The 26,964-nt window shown below is 44.9% G+C and overlaps 1 protein-coding gene across 2 annotated transcripts; it reads left to right on the top strand.

Annotated features, from left to right (window-relative positions):
• The first annotated feature begins 201 nt into the window (after window positions 1–201).
• Window positions 202–24,933, top strand: LOC140386582 (uncharacterized). Of its 2 annotated transcripts, XM_072469027.1 has the most exons (9): window positions 204–548; window positions 2,428–2,544; window positions 8,181–8,318; window positions 10,003–10,146; window positions 12,186–12,326; window positions 12,415–12,519; window positions 14,988–15,125; window positions 22,927–23,061; window positions 23,155–24,933. In XM_072469027.1, the coding sequence occupies exons 1-9, from the start codon at window positions 500–502 to the stop codon at window positions 23,709–23,711; spliced, it is 1,524 nt and encodes a 507-aa protein (XP_072325128.1). In that variant the 5' UTR covers window positions 204–499; the 3' UTR covers window positions 23,712–24,933. The 2 variants fall into 2 exon arrangements, with proteins under 2 accessions (XP_072325129.1, XP_072325128.1); XM_072469028.1 differs by lacking the exon at window positions 8,181–8,318 and having other exon boundaries at window positions 202–548.
• Window positions 24,934–26,964: the final 2,031 nt, after the last annotated feature.

The following is a 26,964-nucleotide window of genomic DNA, read 5'->3' as shown; positions in this document are numbered from 1 at the left end:
CAAACTGTCTGGACATGCTAAACCAGGTGGGGTCAATCTATAAGAGTTGGATCGAGTCCATCACTGACGTCAAATGCACTTTCAGAAGAGCTAATATCGTTCCATTGGTCTGAAAACAAGTTGGGTGACAATTCTCAGATTAAATCAAACCATTCAGCCCTGGGGCTTTGCTGGGATTTTTTTTCAGTTTTTAATCTGAGTGATGTTTTGTAATCAATGGTCTGTCTGGACCCTTTCATTCCAACAGTCCCCCTCACACCATCTCAAGACAGTAGCCAGTTCAGGTTCTGGGGGAGGGAGGTTGGGAGTTTGAAATGGAGACATTTGTCATTGGAATGCAAGTGAAACCACCTTGTCAAAGACACAAGTAAACTGGAAATTCTGGAACTAGCTGCTCCTCCTCGCAAATATATTTACTGACTGATCGACACCATTCACAGAGCGCCGAGGAGAAGGCGTTTGTGCCACTGGTCTGCGTGGCATCAAAGATCAAAGCAAGATGGAGTTGTTCTCTGGTATTTTTATCATTTGTGCTCTAGTGACTCAAGGTGAGACTTTTTATAAATGGATCACTTACTAATATCTTTCAGGTCGGTTGAATTAATGGAAATATTAACTAGTAGCACCATTATACATATGTAAATAATATTCCATTCCCATATGGGGAGTGTAAATGCAATGCTTGTTACACCAATGATATGTTGGTGTTTTTGTAATTAATTATTTGAAAATGGCTTTTGCTGGTAAGCCTGGCACTTCTTATCCAAACCTATTTGCCCTTGAGAAGGTGACAGTGAGCATTTTTATTCAATTGGTGAAGTCCCTGTGGTTTAAGTGTTCCCAGAGTCCTGTCAGGAAGAGAATGCCAGGTTTCTGAACCAGCGACGATGAAGTTCCAAGTCAGGTGGTTTGGTGGGGAACTTGCAGGTGGTGTTTCCATGTATCTGCTGCTCTTAACCTTCCAGGTGGCCAAGGTGGTGGATTTTAAAAGTGCTGTTGAAGGAGCTTTGGTGAGTTGTTGCAGTGAAATTTAGAGATTTACACACTGCTGTCAGTGTGCGTTGGTGGTGGAGGAAGTGAATGGTAAAGGTGGTGGATGGAGTGCAGATCAAGTGGCTGTTTTGTCCTGGATGGTGTTGAGCTTGTTGAGTGTTGTTGGAGCTGCACTCACCCAGGCAAGTGGAGAGTATTCTATTACACTCCTGACTTGTGCCTTGTAGATGGCAGATAGGCTTTGGGGAATCAGGAGGTGAACTACTTGCCACAGGATTCCTAGTCGTGACGTGCTCTTGCAGCCATAATATTTATTTGGCTAGCCCAGTTCAGTTTCTGGTCAATGATAACATAATTCCCCCACCCCCCACTATCCATGAAACTGATGCTGTACTCAGTGTGTAAAACTCTAATCTCTGAGCCACATGTCACATGAATGCTTCAAAGTCCTTCTCTCAGAGAACTGATGACATAAAATCCAGGCTGATACATCCAGCGACTGTATTGAGGAAGTGCTGCTCTCTCAGAGGCGCTATTTTTCCAATGAGACATTAAATGAAAATGAAAATGAAAATCGCTTATTGTCACGAGTAGGCTTCAATGAAGTTACTGTGAAAAGCCCCTAGTCGCTACATTCCAGCGCCTGTTCGGGGAGGCTGGTACGGGAATTGAACCGTGCTGCTGGCCTGCCTTGGTCTGCTTTAAAAGCCAGCGATTTAGCCCAGTGAGCTAAACCAGCCCATTGGGCCATTAAACCATTCTCAAGAGGATGCTCGTGATCCAAAACCATTATTTGATGATCAGATTAGTTATGCATGGTATCCTGGACCAATATTTATCTCTCACTGTTAACCAATGACCTGCCTTCAGGCAGAGCACTGGTGGAATAGAATGGAATATAAGTTCTCTGGTCATTTATCTCATTGCTCTTTGTGGGATCTTGCTGTACATAGATTAGATGCTGTGTTTTCCTGTACTACAACAGTGACTGCACCTGTGACCTTTGCTCTCAAACAATCTGGGACATCCTGGACACTCTCAAAGCGCCCAGTTCTGTGACCTGTACATCCCACCCACTCTCCTCTGTCAGCGACCATGGACTTGCATTGGATTGGTCCACTGTGCTTGGAAACGTACTGCAGTGATTAGCTGTTGCCTTCTGCAGTATGGTTGACCGGGAAATTCTTCTGCTCTTTACCACCTACCATCAGGAATATCGGAGGGATTTACAGGCTGATAATCAACCTGTTTGTCCATGTTACGGGCGCAGCTTCTGTGGCCATCAAGTCCTCAAGTGGGAGTTGAACCTGGAGCTTCTCATGCAGAGGTAGGGACACCACCCACTGCTCCACAAGAACTCCGCGATCTGTGCGTCAGCTCCTTTCAATGTGACTGTAACAGTAGCTGATGATTCTTTTCTTTGCTTTGTTTCAGCCTTGACTCTGAAATGTTTCAAATGTGAGAGTTCAACAGGAAACTGTACACAGCAGAAGGTCTGTGATCCAGCTCTGAACCTCCAATGTACAACCATGTTAATCACATCGAGAATCGGTGAGAATGTCTCCAAATAACTTTGTAAGATTACAAAGATACAATGATGGATAGATACAGAGGTGGACTAATAGATAGGTAAAATAAAAGACAGGTAGAAAGTTGGTGGGCAAACAGACTGGACGACAGATAGACAGGCAAGAGAATTAGATGAGAAAAGACAGATAGATCTACAGAGTAATAAAAATAGAAAATGCTGGAAAGAAGTAGCAGGCCCGTCAGTATCTGTGGAGAGAGAAACAGGGTGAATGTTTCAAGTCTTTCACCAGAACAAGGGAGAGATAGAAATATGATGGGTTTGTAAAATGAGGTAAGTGCAGGTGGAGCAAAATACAAGGTCAAAGATCGCTTAAAAGTCAGGAGAGATTAAATAACAAAGATTCCATGGAGCACACGACAAAGGAAATAGTACTGTTGGTATTAAAAATGAAAGCAGGTGTTAATAACAGAATAAAGGTCAGCAAGGTATGAAAACAAAATAGCAGAACATGTTTTTTTTTAAATTCATTTACGGGATGTGAGCGTCGCTGGTTAGGCCAGCATTTATTGCCCATCTCTAGTTGCCTTTCAGAAGGTGGTGGTGAGTTGCCTTCTTGAACTGCTGCAGTCCTTGAGGTGTAGATACACCCACTGTGCTGTTCCAGAGGGAGTTCCAGGATGTTGCCCCAGCGACAGGGAAGGAACACTAATATATTTCCAAGTCAAGGTGGTGAGTGACTTGAAGGGGAACCTTCACGTGGTGGGATTCCCAGGTACCTGCTACTCTTGTCCTTCTAGATGGTAGTGGTCGTGGGTTTGGAAGATACTGTCTAAGGGATCTTGGTGAGTTACTGCAGTGCATCTTGTAGATGGTACACACGGCTGCCACTGTTCATCGGTGATGAACAGTTTGAATGTTTGTTGAAGGGGGAGCAATCAAGTGGGCTACTTTGTCCTGGCTGCTTCTTGAGTGTTGTTGGAGCTGCACTCATCCAAGCAAGTGGAGAATATTCCATTACACTCCTGACTTCTGCCTTGTAGATGGTGGACAGGCCTTAGGGGGGGGGGGGGGGGGGGGGGGTCAGGATGTGAGTTACCCGCCATAGGATTCCTAGCCTTTGACCTACCCTGGAAGCCACAGTATTAATATGGCTAGTCCAGTTCAATTTCTGATCAACGGTAACCCCCAGGATGTTGATTGTGGCGGATTCAGTGATGGTAATGCTATTGAATGTCAAGAGATGGCCATTGCCTGATCCTTGTGTGGCGTGAATATAACTTGCCACTTATCAGCCCAAGCCTGGATACTGTCTCGGTCTTGCTGCATTTGGACATAGACTGCTTCATTATCTGAGGAGTCGCGAATGGTGCTGAACATTGTGCAAACATCCTCAAACATCCCCACTTCTGACCTTATGATGGAAGGGAGGCCATTGATGAAGCAGCTGAAGATGGTTGGGTCTAAGAAACTATCCTGAGGAACTCCTGCAGTGATGTCCTGGAGCTGAGATGATCGACCTCCAACCACCACAACTATCTTCCTTTGTGCGAGGTATGACTCCAACCAGCGGAACATTTTCCCCCTGATTCCCATTGACTCCAGTTTATCTAGGGCGCCTTGATGCCACACTCAGTCAAATGCTGTCTTGATGTCAAGGGCAGTCACTCTTACCCCACCTTTGACATTCAGCTCTTTTGTCCAAGTTTGAACCAAGACTCTAATGTGGTCAGGAGCTGAAGTGACCCTGGTGGAACCCAAAATGAGCATCCGTGAGCAGGTTATTGCCAAGTAAGTGCCACTTAATAGCACTGTTGATGACTCCTTCCATCACTTGCTGATGATGGACAGTAGACTGATAGGGCAGTAACTGGCTGGGTTGGGTTTGTCCTGTTTCTTGTGTACAGGATACACCTGGGCAATTTTCCACATTGCCGGGTAGATGCCAGTGTTGTAACTGTACTGGAACAGCTTGGCTAGGGGTGCAGCAAGTTTTGGAGCACAAGTCTTCAGTACTGTCGCCGGGATATTGTCAGGGCCCATAGCCTTTGCAGTGCCTCCAGCCATTTCTTGATGTCACATGGACTGAATTGTATTCACAATATGGTGGAATTTAAAATACAGATGGAGGGCGAAAAGGTAAAATCAAACACTAGTGTCTTGTGCTTAAACAAAGGAGATTACAATGGGATGAGAGAAGAGCTTGCTAAGGTAGACTGGGAGCAAAGACTTTATGGTGAAACAGTTGAGGAATAGTGGCGAACCTTCGAAGCGATTTTTCACAGTGCTCAGCAAAGGTTTATACCAACAAAAAGGAAGGACAGTAGAAAGAAGGAAAATCGACTGTGGATATCTAAGGAAATAAGGGAGAGTATCAAATTGAAGGAAAAGGCATACAAAGTGGCAAAGTTTAGTGGGAGACTAAAGGATTGGGAAATCTTTAGGGGGCAACAGAAAGCTACTAAAAAAGCTATATAGAAGAGTAAGGTAGATTATGAGAGTAAGCTTGCTCAGAATATAAAAACAGACAGTAAACGTTTCTACAAATATATAAAACAAAAAAGAGTGGCTAAGGTAAATATTGGCCCTTTAGAGGATGAGAAGGGAGATTTAATAATGGGAGATGAGGAAATGGCTGAGGAACTGAACATGTTTTTTGGGTCAGTCTTCACAGTGGAAGACACAAATAACATGCCAGTGACTGATGGAAATGAGGCTATGACAGGTGAGGACCTTGAGATGATTGTTATCACTCAGGAGGTAGTGATGGGCAAGCTAATGGGACTAAAGGCAGACAAGTCTCCTGGCCCTGATGGAATGCATCCCAGCATGCTAAAAGAGATGGGTAGGGAAATTGGAAATGCACTAGTGATAATTTACCAAAATTCACTAGACTCTGGGGTGGTCCCGGCGGATTGGAAATTAGCAAACGTGACACCACTGTTTAAAAAAGGAGGTAGGCAGAAAGCGGGTAATTATAGGCCAGTGAGCTTAACTTCGGTACTAGGGAAGATGCTGGAATCTATCATCAAGGAAGAAATAGCGAGGCATCTGGATGGAAATTGTCCCATTGGGCAGGCGCAGCATGGGTTCAAAAAGGGCAGGTCGTGCCCAACTAATTTAGTGGAATTTTTTGAGGACATTACCAGTGCAGTAGATAATGGGAGCCAATGGATGTGGTATATCTGGATTTCCAGAAAGCTTTTGACAAGGTGCCACACAAAAGGTTGCTGCATAAGATAAAGATGCATGTCATTAAGGGTAAAGTAGTAGCATGGATAGAGGATTGGGTAATTAATAGAAAGCAAAGAGTGGGGATTAATGGGTGTTTTTCTGGTTGGCAGTCAATAGCGAGTGGTGTCCCTCAGGGATCAGTGTTGGGCCCACAATTGTTCACAATTTACATAGATGATTTAGAGTTGGGGACCAAGTGCAATGTGTCCAAGTTTACAGACGACACTAAGATGAGTGGTAAAGCAAAAAGTGCAGAGGATACCGGAAGTCTGCAGAGGGATTTGGACAGGTTAAGTGAATGGGCTAGGGTCTGGCAGATGGAATACAATGTTGACAAATGTGAGGTTATCCATTTTGGTAGGAATAACAGCAAAAGGGATTATTATTTAAATGATAAAATATTAAAACATGCTGCTGTGCAGAGAGACCTGGGTGTGCTAGTGCATGAGTCGCAAAATGTTGGTTTACAGGTGCAACAGATGATTAAGAAGGCAAATGGTGTTTTGTCCTTCATTGCTAGAGGTATGGACTTTCAGACTAGGGAGGTTATGCTGCAATTGTATAAGGTGTTAGTGAGGGCACACCTGGTGTATTGTGTTCAGTTTTGGTCTCCTTACCTGAGAAAGGACGTACTGGCGCTGGAGGGTGTGCAGAGGATATTCACTAGGTTAATCCTAGAGGTGAGGGGGTTGGATTACGACGAGAGGTTGAGTAGACTGGGACTGTACTCATTGGAATTTAGAAGGATGCGGGGGGCTTTTATAGAAACATATACAGTTATGAAGGGAATAGATAGGATAGATGCGGGCAAGTTGTTTCCATTGGAGGGTGAAAGCAGAACTAGGGGGCATAGCCTCAAAATAAGGGGAAGTAGATTTAGGACTGAGCTTCGGAGGAACTTCTTCACCCAAAGGGTTGTGAATCTATGGAATTCCTTGCCCAGTGAAGCAGTTGAGGCTCCTTCATTAAATGTTTTTAAGATAAAGGTAGATAGTTTTTTGAAGAAAAAAGGGATTAAGGGTTATGGTGTTTGGGCCGGAAAGTGGAGCTGAGTCCACAAAAGATCAGCCATGATCTCATTGAATGGTGGAGCAGGCTCGAGGGGCCAGATGGCCTACTCCTGCTCCTAGTTCTTATGTTCTTATGTATTGGCTGAAGACTGACATCTGCGATGCTGAGGACCTCCGTAGGAGACCGTGATGGAGCATCAGCACTTCTGGCTGAAGATTGTTGCGAATGCCTCAGCCTCGACTTTTGCACATATGTGCTGGGCTCCTCCATCATTGAGGATGGGGATATTTGTGGAATCTCCTCCTCCAGTGAGTTGTTTAATTGTCCACCATCATTCACGGCTTTATGTGGCAGGACTACAGATCTTAGAACTGATGCGTCCATTGTGGAATTGCTTAGCTCTGTCTATTACTTGCTGCTTATGCTGTTTGGGGCACAAGCAGTCCAGTGTTGTAGCTTCACCAAGTTGGCACCTCATTTTTTGGTATGCCTGATGTTGCTCCTGGCATGTTGTCCTGCACTCTTCATTGAATCAGGGTTGATCCCCTGGCTTGGTGGTAATGGTAGAGTGGGATAAATGCCGGGCCATGAGGATGCAGATTGTGTTTTTCTTATAATATAATAATAATAATCTTTTATTGTCACAAATAGGCTTACATTAACACTGCAATGAAGTTACTGTGAAAAGCCCCTAGACGCCACATTCTGGCACCTGTTCGGGTACACAGAGAATTCTGAATGTCCAAGTTACCTAACAGCACGTCTTTCGGGACTTGTTGGAGGAAACCGGAGCACCCGGAGGAAACCCACGCAGATACCGAGAGAATGTGCAGACTCCGCGCAGACGCACAGATAATGACCCAAGCCTGGAATCGAACCTGGGATGCTGGCGCTGTGAAGCAACAGTGCAAACCACTGTGCTACCATGCCACCATGGGATAGACTTCAAACAGATCGAGCAACTGAAGACTGGGCATCCATGAGGCACCGTGGGCTATCGGCAACAGCAGGGTCCCCCGATCATTATCCTGGGTCTCTGGATTACTAGTCCAGCGACAATACCACTATGCCACCATCTCCTGCTAATCGCAGCAAGAATTCCAGTGCTGCCTCAAAACAAAGAATGGCAACAAATACATTTTTAAATGGATGAGTAGATAGATGGGTGGAAAGATAGATAGGTTTGTAAGTAGGTAGGTAAGTACACGGATAGGGATATAGTTAGGCACATAGATAGACAGATGGGACAGACACAGAAAGAGAGATAAATAGACAGAACATTAGATAGATAGACAGATAGATAGAGGTGGACAGATAGAGAGATACAGTTGGGCAGACAGACATTGACGGTTTAATAATAGGTGGAGTGGTTTGGATACTGAGTTGAACATGAACAAATGCTGTGTGTTTTCAGGTGTCAGAACTGCAAGACAGATTATCAAAGACTGTGGAAATTGCTTTGTGCCCACTTCATTGAACACCGGCATTCTTGCGCAGTTCACGGGATCCAGTTGTTGCAATTCTGACTTATGTAATGATCCCAGTCATGAAGGTACAGTCATAAACGCATTATACCAGTCAGCACTTTCAGACGAATCACAGACTCAAAAGGGAACAAATTACAGGGCCCTGATGCCAGGACTGGCACAGGAACAATGCCATTAATGGCCTCATTCTATGCTGTGGTATTCCTGGTAACTGACAATGTATTCATTGCTTATTAATGACATGAATAAACTGGGGTACCTTCATCACCAAGTTAGTACTTTTGGAACAATCAACTCAAGGCATTTAAACCATCTAACCACATAAAAAACTCTGATATGTCTTGGTTTAGGCAAGGCGTTTCCTCTTGTGGGAGAAGCTAGCACTAGAAGTTGATCTTTAAAAATAGGGGGCTGCACACTGAAGACAGAAATGAGGGGGAAGTTTTTTTTTCAGAGGGTCGTGGGTCTTTGGAACTCTCTTCCTCAAAAGTCAGTGGTAGGAGTCTTTTTAATGTTTTTACTGCAGAGCTAGGTAGGCTCTTGGTAAGCAAAGGGGTGAAAGATTATTGGAAGTAAGCAGGAATGTGGGGTTGAAGTTATAATTCGATCAGCCATGATCGTATAGAATGGCGGATAAAGCTTGAGGAGCTGACTGGCCTACTCCTGCTCCTAATTAGTTTGTTTTCCTTATTCATTCATGGGATGTGGGCATCACTGGCTGGGCCAGGTTTTCCTGCCAATCCCTGCTTGTCCTTGAACTGAATGGCTGGTTAGGCCATTTCAGAGGGCAGTACAGAGTCAACCACATTGCTGTGGGTCTGGAGTCACATGCAGGCCAGATCCTTTAAAGATGGCATGTTTCCTTCCCTAAAGGAACATTGTAGGAGCCTTTTCAATGCATGTGTATTGAGCTAGCTTTCAAGTGGGGTTCCTCCCTCTTTGTTATGGTTTAGCTTAATAAACGGAACAGACACACATCCTGGTTAAGACGACTTTATTATCCCAGGATTGGTTTCATGTACACGAGAGATGGATTTGGATAAATGCCAAGATCGATCTACTGATCACTAATAAAAACACACTAATTATCGCATTTTCCAAAACTAAATAGCCCACTCCAGTTGGACTTGATCCAATTATTGGAGCTGCCACTTCTATATTATATAGTAAAATTACTTTAAACAAAACGACGACTTGTGATCAGCTCATGATTTAACCCCTCCTGTCACCTGTTGTTTACCAGGATCTTGTGTCCATTCTAAAGCTGGTTTTTGGACATTGCCAACCTTGTATCGCAGTCATTTCTGTCTAACTCATTGTTCATCCAGCGGCAGGATACTAGAGCTGGTTTCCTCTTTACTTCATGGATTGTTTGAAACAGGATATTGGGGCCACTGATAAAAATTGTTTACTAAGTCGAATATGTAATCTGCTGACCACACAATCCCGTCAAAAACATGGGCAAGTTAGCTAGCTTAAATCCCATCATGTATTGTGGCCACTGCTTGTAGCTAGAGTTTACATGATTATCACTGCTATGTCCTAAAATACAGGTATAATGGTTAATAATGATTACTGGGTATACTTTCTATGATTAATCTCGATCCTTAATAAACTAACTTATGTGGAACTATTCTAGTGTTATCCTAGCTATTCAGTTTTAAGAGGTCTCATCTCTTGGGCACCCCCTTCAGGCATGATTGAAATCGATGAGTTCCCTTAGGTTAACATTTTGTGGTTCTCTTTCAGTTAAAGAGAATATGACATTGAATGGGCTGGAGTGCGATGGATGCCATAGTGATTCTTCTGCTGCCTGTGCCAATAGTACGAGCATCGTGAAATGTGTGGGGATTCAGAATCGTTGCAGCCACAATTACATTCCACTATCCAGCTGTAAGTTTGTGGGCTTATATATCATGGTAAGGGTTGAATTGTCTCCCAGTTAATGAGCAATTCCGCATTTGATGAAATGAATCTCGCGGAGAGTTGAATGTGAATCAAATTGAGGGGAATGATCGAACGGCCCCATTACGCCCGACTCGCTGGTGCAACGAGGCAATTAATTCTCATAAGAGGCTTCCTGTGAGATTTGCGATGCTCGGAACACCAGCAGATTCCCCAAGATGTCACAATCTGGATCTTGCCATCACTGGGCGAGATCCAGATTTACATATTTAAATAAGCCATTAGGTTCATTTAAGTATGTCAGTGCCCGATTCTCCCAAGGTCCGGGAATTAACATCTGTGCCTTCGTCGAGGCCGAAAAGGAGTTTGTTTTATAATGTGATTGTTCTCAGCGCTTGCAGGCACTGACAAGCACCCTGCTATATGCGCCCAAAACAGAATTTTGTTCTTTGGGCATTAAATCGCACCTGAGATGGGATATACAGGTCAGTTATGAAATGTTATTTCAGGTCTATTTGTAAGGATGGAGTGAATCATAAATTGATAAACCATTCTCGGATTGCTACACAAAAAGTCTTCAAATAAATTTTGAGCCCTTCACATCGATATAATTGAATTGTTGCAAAAGGTAACATTAAAGGAGAGTCTTCAAGTAGGAGAGAGTATGAGGTGGAGAGTTTTAAGAAGGGAGTTCCAGCTTCTAGGGCCCAAGGAGATGGAAGTTAGAATCGTAGATGCAAAATAGGCCAGATGTGGAGAAGCTAACAGAGATCTGGGAGGGTCATAGTTGTTGGAGGAGGTTTACAGAGATCAGAGGGTCATTGGAGCTGGAGAAGAATGCAGAAATAGGGAGGGATGTAGGGGCTGGAAGAGGTTACTGAGATAGGGAGGGTTGTAGGGGCTGGAAGAGGTTACTGAGATAGGGAGGGTTGTAGGGGCTGGAAGAGATTACAGTGATAGGGAGGGTTGTAGGAGTTGGAGAAGGTTGCAGAAATAGGGAGAATTGTAGGGGCTGGAGAAGCCGATACATTTCGGAAAGGTCGTCAAGGTTGAAGTTAGTAACTTAGAAAGAAGTGTTGTGGAGGCTATTGGATGTCCAAACATTAGGAGGGTTGCAAGGGTTGGAGTAGCCTACAGCTTTTTCCTCATTCATCCATGGGATGTGGTGTTGCTGGCTAGACTAGCATTTTTTGTCCATCCCTAATTGCCTTTGAGAAGATGATGGTGAGCTGCCTTCTTAAACGACGGCAGCTGATGTGGTATTACTTGTCACTTATCAGCTCGAGCCAGGATGGTGTCCACGTCTTGCTGCATTTAGACATGGGCTGCTTCAGTATCTGAGAAGTCGCGAAAGTTGCTGAACATTTTGTATAGTCTTCAGCGAACATCGCCACTTTTGACTTTATGATGAAGCAGCTAAAGATGGTTGGGCCTAGGACACGGAGGAACTGCTGTAGTGATGTTAGGTAGAGGGTGAGGTCACACACACTGAGATCTATCCCACATCCTCTCCCATTCCTCCCCATTCCGGTTAGTTGCCAATATTGGGGAAAAGGGAATGAGATTTTTGCTAAATTAGGAGCAGGGCTGGCCTGTAAGTTTGCTTCCAGTTGGGCTTGAGGTGAAAATTGTGCAAATTCACTTCAGGTCATGAGTCGATAAGGACAGAGGGAAAGGAAGAGGGAGCTGTACTGATAGGTTCAGATGAAGTAAGATGGGGAGAGGACTGTGTGCAGCATAAACACTGACATTGAGCTAATGGGCCACATGGCCCTTTGTCTGTGCTGTGGATTCAGGTAAGTATGAGAGGAGCAGGGAGTGGGAATCTCGCTGTGAAAATGTAAACCTCACCTGGATTCCAATTCCAGTCCTTGGAGCTGGTTTTGTTTTGTAAATAAGTAAACATTTAGATTTGAGCTTAAGTTTCCAGAATTCCCCAGGGGAGCTGGATTTGATTGAAGGGTCAGGCAATTCTATACAACAGGTTATTACACATCAGATGACCAGTATCTTTCTGTTACCAACAGCTGGAGAGCACATTGTCTTCAAAGGTTGTGTATCGGAGAGCATCTGTGAATATCACAAATCATCATCTTTCGGAGTACAAACCAGTCCAGATATCCACAGTTGCAAGGAGAGCCTGTGCAACAAAGACACAGCCTTCACAGGTACCAATCACAGGACACAGGATATACATGGCACTGAGATCTACTGAGTGAAGTCACTGAGACTAATATTGCTTTTATTCCACTTCAGGGCAGCTATGTCACTCCTGTATAGGGGAGCCTGGAGGCTGTCAATCCAGGATAATGCAATGCATCTCTTCAAGCTGCAGAACGGTCTCCATCAAAGAAGTTAATAGTAAGTAACCCAATGCAAACCGTGCGTAGAAATGTCAATGCTCTTTAAAAACTTGAACTGTTTATACTTTAGGTACAGCGTTACCTATGACAATACATCAATATCTACAAAACCTCTAATAATGTACCAACGATATCTTGTATTTATATAGTGCAATTTAAGGTAGTTAAGGTTTGTTCACAGGTACATTGTAAACAATATTTGACACCAAGTCACAAATGGGGATATTAGTACAGGTGGTCGATCCCGTTGGCAGGGAGGGCTGGTGAAATCCTGTCCTGAGTAACTTATGGGGGTATTTGGACAGGTGACTAAAATCTTATGTGAAGAGGTAGATTTTAAGAATCATCTAAAAGGAGGAGGGAGAGTGGCTAAGAGGTTAGGGAGGGAATTCCAAAATTTCCCACCCAGGCAGCTGAAGGCAGGGAGGCCAATGGTGGGGCAATGGAAACCGGGGAATGTGCAAGAGGCCATAATTGGAGGAGCATGGAGATCCCGGATGGGCTGTAGGAGGTTACAGTGATAAGGGAGGGTTGTAGAGGCTGGAGGAGGTTACAGTGATAAGGGAGGGTTGTAATTCAAGAGCGGACTATATGGTCAATGGAAGAGTCCTGGGGAAAATTGATGTACAGAGAGATCTGGGAGTTCAGGTCCATTATACACTGAAGGTGGCAACGCAGGTCAATAGAGTGGTCAAGAAGGCATACAGCATGTTTGCCTTCATCAGACGGGGTAGAGTACAAGAGTTGGCAGGTCATGTTACAGTTGTATAGGACTTTGGTTAGGCCACATTTGGAATACTGCGTGCAGTTCTGGTCACCACATTACCAGAAGGATGTGGATGCTTTAGAGAGGGTGCAGAGGAGGTTCCCCAGGATGTTGCCTGGTATGGAGGGTGCTAGCTATGAAGAAAGGTTGAGTAGATTAGGATTGTTTTCATTGGAAAGATGGAGGTTGAGGGGGGACCTGATTGACGTCTTCAAAATTATGAGAGGTATGGACAGGGTGGATAGCAACAAGCTTTTTCCAAGAGTGGGGGTGTCAATTACAAGGGGTCACGATTTCAAGGTGAAAGGGGGAAAGTTTAAGGGAGATGTGCGTGGAAAGTTTTTTACGCAGAGGGTGGTGGGTGCCTGGAACGCTTTGCCAGTGGAGGTGGTAGAGGCGGGCACGATAGCATCATTTAAGATGCATCTAGACGGATATATGAACGGGCGGGGAACAGAGGGAAGTAGATCCTTGGAAAATAGAAGACAGGTTTAGATAAAGGATCTGGATCGGCGCAGGCTGGGAGGGCCGAAGGGTCTGTTCCTGTGCTGTAATTTTCTTTGTTCTTTGTTCTTGTTCTAGAGGCTGCAGGAGGTTACAGCGATAAGGAGTGTTGTAGGAACTGGAGGAAGTTACAGCGATAATGCGTGCCGTAGGGACTGGAGGGGGTTACAGAGATAGGGAGGGTTGTAGGAGCTGGAAGAGGTTACAGAGGTAGGGCTGGTAGTAGGGGTGGATGATGTTACAGTGATAAGGAGAGCTGTAGCGGTTGGAGGAGGTTACAGAAATAGTGATGGTTGTAGGGGTTGGAGGAGGTTGCTGATACAGGGAGGGTTGTAGGGGCTGGAGGAGGTGACTGATATAGTGAGGGTTGTAGGAGCTGAAGGAGATTACTGAGATAAGTAGAAGGACAGACCATGGTTAGATTTTACAATAATGATCTGAATTTAAAATGACCACATAACAGTGTTGCATGATGAACTGGAATGTGGGAGGGGCTGAATGGCCTTCTTCCTGCTCTTTGATTGGCTGATTTTGATCGTGGTCCAGGGTACAGGAGAGTGACAGCAACACCAGTGGAAAAAAAATAACTGCAATGTCATTGGAAGCTGTTCAGACAGAGAATTGTTCTAATTACTGATTACACAGATCTTTCAATGGTGTATAATGGCTTAGAAAACATGATAAATAAAATGATCCTCGTGCCCACACTGGGGTTAGGTGAAGTAAGGTGGGAGGAGGTTCATGCGGAGGAGCAACATCATGATGGGCCAACTTGGTCTGTTTCTGTCAGTTCTGCGTTAGTCGGCAGCATGGTGGCACAGTGGTTAGCACTGCGGCCTCACAGTGCTGAGGTCCCAGGTTCGATCCCAGCTCTGGGTCACTGTCCGTGTGGAGTTTGCACATTCTCCCCGTGTGAGTGGGTTTCGCCCCCGCAACACAAAGATGTGCAGGGTAGGTGGATCGACCACGCTAAATTGCCCCTTAATTGGAAAAAGTTAATTGGGTACTCTAAATTTATTTTACAAAAAGTTATGTGTTAGTCGTGGCGAACACCAAAATTGGGAAGATTATTCAAGGCTGCCTTTAACGGTGGAATGTTGTATAAAATAACTGTCTTCAGGAGGATTGGGGCAGAACCAGGCTACACGGTCCTCACCATCTGTAACTGAATAAAATTCAAGGTTCAATTTTCACAGATGGAACATCCCAAGAGCATTTTGTTAAAGGGTGCGGGAACTGTACTGAAAATGTCTCCCTTAATACTGGTACATTCAAAGTGGAAAGAGTGGAGGAATGCTGCCAATCTCACCTCTGCAACAATCGAACCATCGCAGGTATGGTACAAATGCATGCAAAGGATTACAGAACTAGCAAAGTATTACAGAATATCTACAGCAGATTAACAGTCCATTCTGCCCATCTGCTCAGTGACAGGTTATATGCTCCACACGAGCCTGCTCCCATGGCCCCTTCTTCATTTCACCCCATCCCCATATCCTTCTCATGTGTTCACCCAACCTTTCCCTTAAATCTGTCCATGCTATTCACCTCAATCACTCCCTGTGGTACAGGCTCCACATTCTCACCGCTCTCTGGGTGAAGACGTTTTTCCTGAGTTCCCTATTGGTTTCATTAGTGACTGTCTCATACTGAAGTCCTCTAGTTCTCGTCTCAACAGGAAATCTCTTCTCTGCGTCCACCCTATCAAACCCTGCAATCATTTTAAAAACATAAATCAAGTGACCCCCTCGGCCTTCTCTTTTCCATAGAAATGAGCCTCAGCCTGTTCAATCTTTCCTCATAGTTTAACCTCTCAGTTCTGATATCATTCTAGTAAATCTCTTTTTGCACCTTCTCCAATGTCACTATATCTCTTTTATGATATGAGGGCCGGAACTGTACACAATGCTCCAAAAGAGGTCTCGCCATAGTTCTGTACAAGTTTAACTAACTTCTCTGCTTTTCATTTCTATCTTTCTATAAATTAACCACATTGCCTTGTTCGCTGATTTTCATTTTTTCTCATGACCTCTGTCACTATTTTTGTGATCTACAGCCCCAGATCCCTTTATTCCATTTACATTCCTGTTATCCAAGTAGAATGTGGTTTCCTTATACTTCTGACCTTGGTCATGTCTTCACAGGAAACTATTTCCCATATTGTTGGAGTAGCACAGTAGTCATCACTGTTGCCTCACTGTGCCAGTGACCCAGGTTTAATTCCGGCCACTTTCTGTGTGGAGTTTGTACATTCTCCCCATGTCTGCGTGGGTTTTGTCTGGGTGTTCCAGTTTCCTCCCACAGTCCAAAGATGTGCAGGTTAGGTGGATTAGCCATGTTAAAACTGCCCCTTAATGTCCAGGGATGTGCACGTTGGGGGTTCTGGGTTACGGGCGGGAATAAGGTAGTGTGGACGGGGGGGGGGGGGGTTGCTCATTCAAAGGGTGGCGCAGACTCGATGGGTTGAATGGTCTCCTGCACTGTAGGAATTTTATGATTTAAAAAAAATAAATTTAGAGTTTCCAATTCATTTAATCCAATTAAGGGGCAATTTAGCGTGGCCAATACACCTATCCTGCACATCTTTTGGGTTGTGGGGGCGAAACCCATGCAAACACGGGGAGAATGTGCAAACTCCACACAGACAGTGACCCAGAGCCGGGATCGAACCTGGGACCTCGGTGCCGTGAGGCAACCGTGCTAACCACATGCTGCCCTGGAATTCTATGATTTTAAGTAGGGAATGAAGCAATTTTACCTCACACTCAGTGGATCTTCAATTGTTAACACTCCAGTTCATGGACAGAAAAAAATGCTTCATTTTTCAAAAGGAAGGTTAGTAGGGGTTCAAGAAGGGTACAAAGAAAGGGAGGATTGTAGGGGCTGGAGGAGGTTACAGAGATTGGGAGGGTTTTCGGGGCTGAAGGATTATACAGAGATAGGGAGAGTTGTAGGGGCTGGAGGAGGTTACAGAGATTGGGAGGGTTTTAGGGGCTGAAGGATTATACAGAGATAGGGAGAGTTGTAGGGGCTGGAGGAGGTTACAGAGATAGAGATGGTTGTAGGGATTGGAGTAGGTTACAAAGAATGGGAGGGTTGTAGTGGCTGCAGAATGTTACAGAGATAGGGAGGATTGTGGGGACTCGAGCAGTTTACAGAGATAGCGACGGTTGTTCTCAACTACTTTCTGTGGTAGCAAATTCCACAGATTCACCACTCTCTGGTGAAGAAATTTCTCATCAGCTCAGTCCTAAAAGGTTTACCCTTTATCCTCAAATTATGACCCCTAGTTCTGGAGTCCCCCACCATCGTGAACATTCTTTCTGAATCAACCTGTCTCATCCTGTTAGAATTTTCTAAGTTTCTATGAAATCCCCTCTCACTCTTCTAAACTCCAATTAATATAATCCGAACCAATTTAGTCTCTACTCATATGACAGCCCCACCAGCACAGGAATCAGCCTAGTACACCTTTGCTGCACTCCCTCCATAGCAAGAATATCCTTCCTCAGATAAGAACAAAACTGCACACAATACTCCAGGTGTGGCCTCACCAATACTCTGTAGAATTGCAGTAAAACATCTCTATTCCTATACTCAAATCCTCTCACTATAAAGCCCAGCATACCATTTGCCTTCTTTACTGCCTGCTATACCTGTGCGCTTACTTTCAGCGACTGATGCACGAGGACACCAAGGTCTCGCTGTGTATCCACCTCTCTCAATTTACACCCATTCAAATAGTAATCTGCGTTCCTATTTTTGTTACTGAAGCGGATAACCTCACATTTATCCACATTATACTGCATTTACCATGCATGTGCGCACTCACTCAGCCTGTTCATATCCCATTGAAGCATCTCTGCATCCTCCTCACAGCTCACCCTCCCACCCAACTTAGTGTCATCTGCAAAACTGGAGATAATACATTTAGTTCCCGCGTGCAAATCATTAATATATAATGTGAACAGTTGGGGTCCCTGCAGTACCCCACTAGTCACTACCTGCCAATCAGAAAAAGACTCACTTATTCCAACTTTTTGCTTCCTGTCTGCTAACCAGTTTTCTATCCATCTCAAGACACTACCCGTAATCCATGCGCTTTAACTTTACACATTAACTTGCTATGTGAGACCTTGACAAAAGACTTCTGAAAGTCTAAATAAACATCCACTGGTTCTCCCTGATCAACTCTAGTAGTTACATCTTCAAAACAATTCAAGTAGATTTGTCAAGCATGAGTTTCCTTTCATAAATCCATGCCGACTTTGTCTGATTATACCACTGCTTTTCAAATGCTGGGCTGAAATCCGAGATAATGGGCTCCAGGAACTTCCCCATTACTGATGTTAGGCTCACAGGTCTATAGTTCCCTGTTTCCCCTCTACCTCCCTTTTTGAATAGCGGGGTTACATTCGCTACATTCTGTAGGAACCATTCCAGCGTCCAAAGAATTTTGGAAAATGATCACCAATGGATCTACTATTTCTAGGATCACTTCCATAAGTACTCTGGAGTGCAGATTATCAGGCCTGGAGATTTGTCTGCCTTCAATCCCATTAATTTCCCCCAAACCATTTCATTTTTAACACTAATTTCCTTCAGCTCCTCACTCAGATGTGCTTCTCAGTACATTTGGTACATTATTCATGTCTTAATAATAATTTTTAATAATTAATAATCTTTATTGTCACAAGTAGGCTTACATTAACACTGCAATTAAGTTACTGTGAAAAGCCCCTTCCTGTGAAAAGTCTTCCTTTGTGAACAGTAGGAAGTCTTACAACACCAGGTTGAAGCCCAACAAGTTTGTTTGGTGTCACTAGCTTTCAGAGCATTGCTCCTTCATCAGGTGAGTGAAGAGGTAGGTTACACAAACACATATATAGACAAAGCCAATGATGCAAGATGATACTTTGAATGCGGACCTTTGGAGGTAATTAAGTCTTTGCAGGTCCAGATGGTTCAACTGGAGTAGGTTACAACTCAGACCATTATTTGCAAACTACCCAGCCTTCAGGAGAACAGCGACCACAACACCATACAACCCTGCCATGGCAACCTCTGCAAGATGTGCCAGATCATCACCATGGATACTACTATTACACGTGAGAACACCACCCACCAGGTACATGGTACATACTCATGTGACTCGGCCAACATTGTCTACCTCATCAGGAAAGGATGTCCCGAGGTGTGGTACATTGTCGCGACCGTGCAGATGCTGCGATAACGGATGAACGGACATCGCACGACAATCACCAGGCACAAATGTTCCCTTCCAGTCGGTGAATACTTCAGCAGTCAAGGGCATTCAGCCTCTGATCTTCGGGTAAGCGTTCTCCAAGGCGGCCTTCAGGACGCGCGACATTGCAGGATCGCCGAGCAGAAACTGATCGCCAAGTTCCGCACACTAGTACGGCCTCAACCGGGACCTTGGATTCATGTTGCATTACATTCATTCCCCCACCATCTGGCCTGGGCTTGTGAAATCCTACCAACTGTCCTGGCTTGAGACAATTCACACCTCTTTAACCTGTGATTATCCCTCTCTCTAGTCGCACCGTCTGGACCTGCAAAGACTTAAAGACTCGCATTCAAAGTATCATCTTGCATCATTGGCTTTGCCTATATATGTGTTTGTGTAGCCTACCTCTTCACTCACCTGATGAAGGAGCAACGCTCTGAAAGCCAGTGATTCCAAACAAACCTGTTGGACTTTAACCTGTTGTTGTAAGACTTCTTACTGTGCCCACCCCAGTCCAACGCCAGCATCTCCACATCATTCTTTTGTGAAGACAGAAGCAAAATACAAATTTAGTTCCTCGCCTATTTCTTTGTTCCCTGTTACGAATTCTGCCTTTTCTGACTGTAAGGGGCCGACATTAGTTTTCCCCATCTTAATCAATTCCTTGATCTGCCTTTGCTGAATTTTAAACTGTTCTCACTCCTCAGGTCTATTGCTTTTTCTTGCTGATGTGTATGCCTCTTCTTTGAATCTAATACTATCTCTAATTTCCCTTGTAAGCCAGGCTTGGCCACAATTCCCTTTCTGCTCTTGCACCAAATAGGAATAAACAACTTTTGGAGTTCACCTATTCATTCCTTGAATGCCTGTCATTGCCTGTCCACTGTCCTTCCTTTCAGTAATGTTTCCCAATCTGTCATTGCCAGCGCATGCCTCATATCATCATAGTTACATTTATTGAGGTTCAGGACCTTGGTCGCAGAATCAACTACCTCACTATTCATCTTGATAAAGAATTTTACCATATTATGGTCACTCATCCCCAAGTGTTCTCTCACAACTAGATTGCCAATTAATCCTTTCTCATTGCACAACACCCAGTCCAAGATGGCCTGTTCCCTTGTTGGCTCTTCAACATACAGGTCCAGAAAACCATCCTGTATACATTCCAGAAATTCCTCCTCTATTGTACTGTGATTAATTTGAGTCACCCAATCTATATGCAGATTAAAGTCACCTATAATCACAGATGGTCCTTTATCACATGCATCTCTGATTTCCTGCCTAATGCTATTCCCAGCATTACCACTGCAGTTTGGTAGTTTGTATACCAATCCTATGAATGTATTTTGATTGCTGATGTTTCTTAACTTGACGCAGACATATTCCACATCATCTGTACTGGTATCTTTCTTCAATATTGTATCAATATCTTCTTTAATCAACAATGCAACTCCACCACCTTTTCCTTTCTGCCTGTCCTTCCTAAAAACTGAACAGTCCTCAATGTTTAATTCCCATCCTTGATCACCTTGGAGCCATGTCTCCATAATCCCAACTATATCATATCCCTTTACATCTATATGTGCAATTAATTCACCCATTTTATTTTGAATGCTCCGCGTGTTCAAGTACAAAACGTTAAAGTTAGTCCTTTTAATGTATCCCGTCCTTTCGCTACTATTTTATACATTGTAATTATCTGATACAGACCCTTTATTTCACTGCCCATCACTTTTATTTTTCTCCTTTCTGTCTTTTTATCTGTTCTTGATTCCCCCTGCTCTGAATTTTTACATAGGTTCCCTTTGCCTTGCAATATTACTTTAACCCTCCCCAACTGCTCTAGCAAGTACCCCACCCCAGGACATCAGTCCTGGTCCTGTCCAGATGTAACCCGTCCAGTTTGTCCCACCTCCCCAGAATCGGTTTGAATGCCCCAGGAATCTGAAACCCCCTCCCTCACACCATCTAGCCAGTCATGTATTCATCCAATACATCCTACTGTTTCTAATCTTGACTAGCACGTGGCACTGGTAGTAATCCTGAGATCACTACCTTTGAAGTCTGACTTCTCAACTTTCTTCCTAACATCCTATATTCTGCATTCAGGACCTCATCCCTTTTATTTAGCCTATGTTGTTGTTACCGATGTATACTACGGCCACTAGCTGTTCACCCTCACCCTGCAGAATGTCCTGTAACTGCTCCAAGGCATGCTTGACCCTAGCACCAGAGAGGCAACATACTGCATGGTAGCACAGTGGTTAACACTGTTACTTCACAGCACCAGGGAGCCGGTTTCAATTCCCAGCTTGGGTCACTGTCTGTGCGGGTTCTACACGTTCTCCTCATGTCTGCATGAGTTTCCTCCCGGTGCTCCGGTTCCCTCTCATGAGTCTTGAATGGTGTGCTTGATAGGTGAATTGGACATCTGAATTCTCCCTCAATATACCCGAACAGGTGCCAGGGTGTGGCGACCAAGGGATTTTCACAGTAACTTCATTGCCGTGTTAATGTAAGCCTACTTGTGACACTAATAAAGATTATTATCCTGGAGTCTCGTTTGTGGCCACAAAGAGCCTTATCTATTCCCCTTACAATTGAATCCCCTATAACTATTCCCCCATTTTTTACTCCTCCCCTCTGCAACAGAACCAACCGTGGTGCAACAAATTTGATTGTCGCTGTTTTCCCCAGAGAGGTCATTCCTCTCAGCAATATCTAAAGTGGTGTATCTGTTTTGCAAGGCCACAGGAGATTCCTGCACTGCCTGCCTAGCTCTCGTGCTCTGCCTGGTGGCCGCCCATTCCCTTCCTGCCTATGGAATCTGAGCTTGTGGTCTGACCACTTCTCCATACGTGCTATCCACGATACTCTCCGTGGTGCGGAAGCTCCACAGTGTCTCCAGCCGCCGCTCCAGTTCTGAAATGCGGGCTTCCAGGAACTGCAGCTGAAGACACTTCCTGCACACATGCTGGTCCCGAGCACTAGAAACATTCCCGGCATTCCACATGCAGCAAGAGGAGAAAACCAAGGCTTTGAGTTCTCCTGCCGTGACTTACCCCTTTAAATTAAAGCTTTCGAAGATGCTTGATAGTAGATTAAATCCAATTTTTTATGGTCCTTCTTTGCCTGTCCTCCTCGCGATAAATTAGAGCCCTTACAAAGTATAAACCACAAAACCCATTTTCAAACTGTAATTTATGAAGTTGTAAAGACTTACCGACCTTACCCACTACTTACCAATCAGCTCTCACCCTTGTAGCCTCAGCTGCAGCAGGGCAAGACCCCTCTCTGAAGATTTAAAAGTTACAAAGCAAGTAGAAAAAGCAAAGAACAACTCCTCCTGCTTTGCACCGAATCCCCACTCTGCTTCAAATTCGCAAGATTAAAGACACGATGGGCTGAATGGCCTTGTTCCGTGGTGTAACCTTGCTTCGGTTCTATTTCAACTCCGGACCCCAGCAACGCTATCTGCAAGATAGGGATAAAAATCCCCGACCTATTAAAGTCTAAGGATGTTCTGGGTCAGAGTCTGTTATAATCGGCCCAGATCAAGTCAATGGAACTGAATTTCGGGAGGTTTGGGGTGAGGAAATTCTGTAAGCCACAGTTAACGTGATACCATCCTCACAGTTGTCCAAGGCCAGCAGCGCGGGTTCAATTCCCGTACAAGCTGAGAATTCTGAATTCTCCCTCCGTGTACCCGAGCAGGCGCCGGAGTGTGGCGACTAGGGGCTTTTCACAGTAACGTCATTGCAGTGTTAATATAATGTAAGCCTACTTGTGACAATAAAGATTATTATTGTGGACCTCCGACTGCAGCACGTCTGAAGTGATCATATTGAAAACATTTGACATGTAGTTTCTTGGTTGTTGGGCAGTGAAAGCAAACACAACCTTGAACGGCCTCGAGTGTTATGGGTGTGCACCTCTTTCAAATAATATGTGTGAAGATTGGAAGGAAAGGGTGAAATGTGTCGGGAAGCAGTCATGGTGCCTTCACTTGTCAGCAACTGGTAAGTCAAAAATGTTACAGCATCAGTTATCTCAAAAACTAAGAGTGGCGCGGCGTCAACGTAACACCAAACTCATACCATTACCTTTTGCAGCCACTTCCCTGCAGAATGTCACCCTCAAAGGCTGCGCCTCCGAGAGTATCTGCAAAAACCCAGACCTGCTCAAGATTCACCACCTCCGACCCGAGCAAGACTTTTACTGTTGCAACGGGAGTGGGTGTAACCGCGGCAGTGTCCCCTCAGGACGCAGCACAGCACAGACTACAACCCCGGCGAACACTGTGACCGCGAATAACTACAGCTCGACATTGCCTGTGAACATGATTAATGCTGTGCTAGCAAATAACAGCCTGTCAGTGGAGATGTCGTCCGCGAATACCACCTACAATTTGACAGTTTCGAACCACAACTCGATGGAACAGACATCGCCTGTGAACTCCTCTGACCCTGTTACACTGGCTAACAACAGCCCAAAACCGCAGACCGCAGTTGTGCAGCCCGCGGACACTGTGACCCTGAATAGCCACAGCCCAGCACCGCAGACCGCAGCTGTGCAGCCCGCGGACACTGTGACCCTGAATAGCCACAGCCCGGCTATTCGCTGCCTCCCTCTCCTGCCATTAATTACTCTGGTCGCCTGCCTGTTTTAATCAGGACCCCGAGAGCAGTGACCTGAGCTGCGGTAAAATTTCAGATGGTTCTGTCATCAATCAGGTGAATCTTTCTTCACACGGCAAATTGTTGTGAAAGTTCAGTGGAGGCGCAACTTTCAAAAGGGGAATTTGATAAATATTTAAACACGAGGAACTCACAGAGCTATGGGTGAGTGGGACTAATTGGACATTTCCAAAGATCCAGCACAGGCACATTGGGCCGAATGGCTTCCTCCCGTGCTCGAAGGGAAAGATTCGCCAGTCGGGATCAGTAACATATCACAGGGTGACTCCCCAATTCCAAACTACATCTCATTTCTGGGCCCCAATGTTTGTTTTGATTGGAATGCCTCAATGAGATTTCTCTGCACAGACTTCTACCACCAGTGAGGACATGTGTGTCAGGAATAGCCCTTTTCTTCCCAATCCTCCATCCAATGTGACAAGTTTTTTGTTTGTAATTTATTAGGATAACTATTAATTTGCTGTCTGCGCTTAAGCGTTTAGGTGCTGTTCGCAAAGGAATCATTTTGACATGTGTAGCGCGGCCCCTTTAAGGGATGGGCTGTGCGGTCCACGTGACCTGAGTGGGGCATCCAACTTTTCTAAGGTTTCGCTACTATAAATTAGGGCCAAAAGGGCGAAAATGAAAGGTGTGGTTTTTTTTGTGAGGTGAAGCCCTGCTACATTTATCTACATGTAGCAGGAAATTAAACGGGCACCCGCTACCTGTACTGGCGTGATGCCTGGTGTGTCAACTTAGTAAAAGGACACAAAGTAACTGAGGGAAAAAGAAACGACGAGCGGAGCACAACCCAAAAAGAATGAAAACTTAACAAAACCCTGTCAAATCAAAGTGTGAAAATCGGGGGCAATAAGGCAGTCCAACCCCTGCGGCACCCACTGAGCACGGAAAGCTTCGCGTGCGCCCGTGGACACCGCATGTTCCCGCTCCAGGGACACCCGACCGCGAACGAGGCTGCGGAAGAGGGGCAGACAGTCGGGCCGGACGACCCCCTCGGTCGCCCGCTGCCTGGACCTATAAATGGCAAGTTTGAGTGGGGTGTCCAAACCACAGCAAATCGCGAGAAACCGTGGGGCGCTGGAGCCGGGCAGTGTGCATTCCGGAACTGGAGAGTCAACGCCTATCTAGAATTGCTGTGTGCCTGTGTATGGTTGCCTTTGCCTACTGTTAATAAACCCCTTTTGGTTGTTGTGACTGGAATCTCCAATGAATTGTCTCTAGCCACCACAATAGACTTTCTTCAATCTAAAACACAGGGGTTAGGATTTTTTTAAAAGCTAAAAACGCTCCCAGATAAAGATATAAAGATATTTGAAAAGGTAATCCCAGTTCCCAACCTTCTCAACACACAGACAGATACACACACTACACTCACACATACATTCTCACGCACGCTCACACTGGGCGGCACGGTAGCACAGTGGTTAGCACTGTTGCTTCACAGTGGCAGGGACCTGGGTTTGATTCCCGTCTTGGGTCACTGTGCGGAGTCTGCACATTCTCCCTGTGTTTGCGTGGATTTCCTCCGGGTGCTCCGGTTTCCTCCCACAAGTCCTGAAAGACTTGCTGTTAGGTGAATTGGACATTTCTGGATTATCCCTCAGTGTACCCGAACAGGCGCCGTTGTGTCCCCACTGGGGGATTTTCACAGTAATTTAATTGCAGTGTTAATGTAAGCCTGCTTGTGACACAAATAAAGATTATTATCATAGACAAACACACACAACCAAGCATGCTGAATAACAAGTTATACAGTAGGAGGTTACCTTTTGCTGATAGTTTATATTCAATGATAAAATGTAACAAAGAAAGAGGAGTTCACTGCTTATGAGTCTTCAGATGGCATCACTGGCTGAAATAAAACCTTTCCACCAGGCTCTTGAGATTTAAGTGAAACTGAAATCTGCAATTTCTGGCTACAGACTCCCTTTTTCGCAACATATCTTTCCTAAAAGTTGATGATATTGCCTTTGATGTCCTATTAATGGAAATTCTCCAATTGGATTTCAAACTGTAGGAGAGATATGGGGCTGGATTCTCTGCCGTCGGGATGCTCCAATTTGGCAGCAACCCGGGGGTTTCCTGACAGCGTGGGTCTGCCCCATAATGGGAAACCCCATTGACCAGCCGGCAAAAATGAGCATCCCGCTGGCGTGCTGAACCAGACATCTGCCGCGGCGGGTCGGAGAATCCCGCCCATGGTATTGAACTTAGACAGCAAGAGAGAAATGGTGTTACTGTTCCATTGGCATTTTTCCCAAATTCCTGTTCTTGCACAAAAAGACATTTCCAATGATTACTCGCATCACGTGGCCTCTCATCCCCCTCGTGATTTAAGAAGGTAATTGATTAGCTCTTGTCTGAACACACCTTGGCTATTGTTCTATGGTCTCAGGAATTAAATCCTGTAAAATACCAGCCATTAGCTCTTGAAGGATCCATCCACCGTCTTGATGAAATGGGAAGAACACCTTCTATTTAGCAATTGTTCAGTTTGAATTTCTGAATCTATTTGAAATGTAACATCACAGCAAATGGTGAGGCTCAGTACAGTTTTACTTCATCCTTTGAAGTAGTTCTTAACATCGGAAGGTATGAAGTTCCTGTGAGGCTGTACTGGCAGATCACAGTTATAATTTACATTGGAAATGCCCAGAAACTGGTCTGTTTGTCATATCAGGTAATCTATGTCAGCCATCTTGAGTTAATGTCTGTGCTTGCTTTTGAGGTGCCCTTTTTAAAACAGTTCAATATGTATTTTAGAATCAATCATAGAATCCCTACAGGCTATTCGGCCCATCGAGTCCACACCGACTCTCTGAAAGCACACCCTTGGACCTTGGTCCACTCCCCTGCCCTATTCCCGTAACTCACCTTTGGACATTAAGGGGCAATTTACCATGGTCAATCCACCAAACCTACACATCATTAGACTGTGGGAGGAAACCGGAGGAAACCTATGCAGACAGGGAGAGAGCATGCAAACTCCACACAGACTCTCAGCCGAGGTCAGCATTGAACCCGGGTTCCTGACAGAAGTGTGGCAGCCTCACAGACTGTGCCACCATGCTGCCCCTAATGTATTTCATCAGCTGATGGAAATGAAGATCAGAATCACACATGCACATGTCACATCTTCATGACAAAACCTATCCATGAATCAAGACCCTGCCTGTACGTATTCCAGCTAAGTGACTGCTCTGTTCCATCGAGGCTTATCTCTGG

Source organism: Scyliorhinus torazame, chromosome 12, assembly GCF_047496885.1.
Source record: "Scyliorhinus torazame isolate Kashiwa2021f chromosome 12, sScyTor2.1, whole genome shotgun sequence".
NCBI lineage: Eukaryota > Metazoa > Chordata > Chondrichthyes > Carcharhiniformes > Scyliorhinidae > Scyliorhinus > Scyliorhinus torazame.
The sequence above is the reverse complement of the archived record's forward strand: the minus strand, read 5'-3'. Positions and strand labels throughout refer to the sequence as shown.

Coding starts and splice junctions, on each gene's coding strand:
- LOC140386582 (XM_072469027.1), top strand. CDS start 500: ATGGAGTTGTTCTCTGGTATTTTTATCATTTGTGCTCTAGTGACTCAA. Junction 12,520..14,987: donor CTCCATCAAAGAAGTTAATA/GTAAGTAACCCA, acceptor CAATTTTCACAG/ATGGAACATCCCAAGAGCAT. Junction 15,126..22,926: donor CAACAATCGAACCATCGCAG/GTATGGTACAAA, acceptor GTTGTTGGGCAG/TGAAAGCAAACACAACCTTG.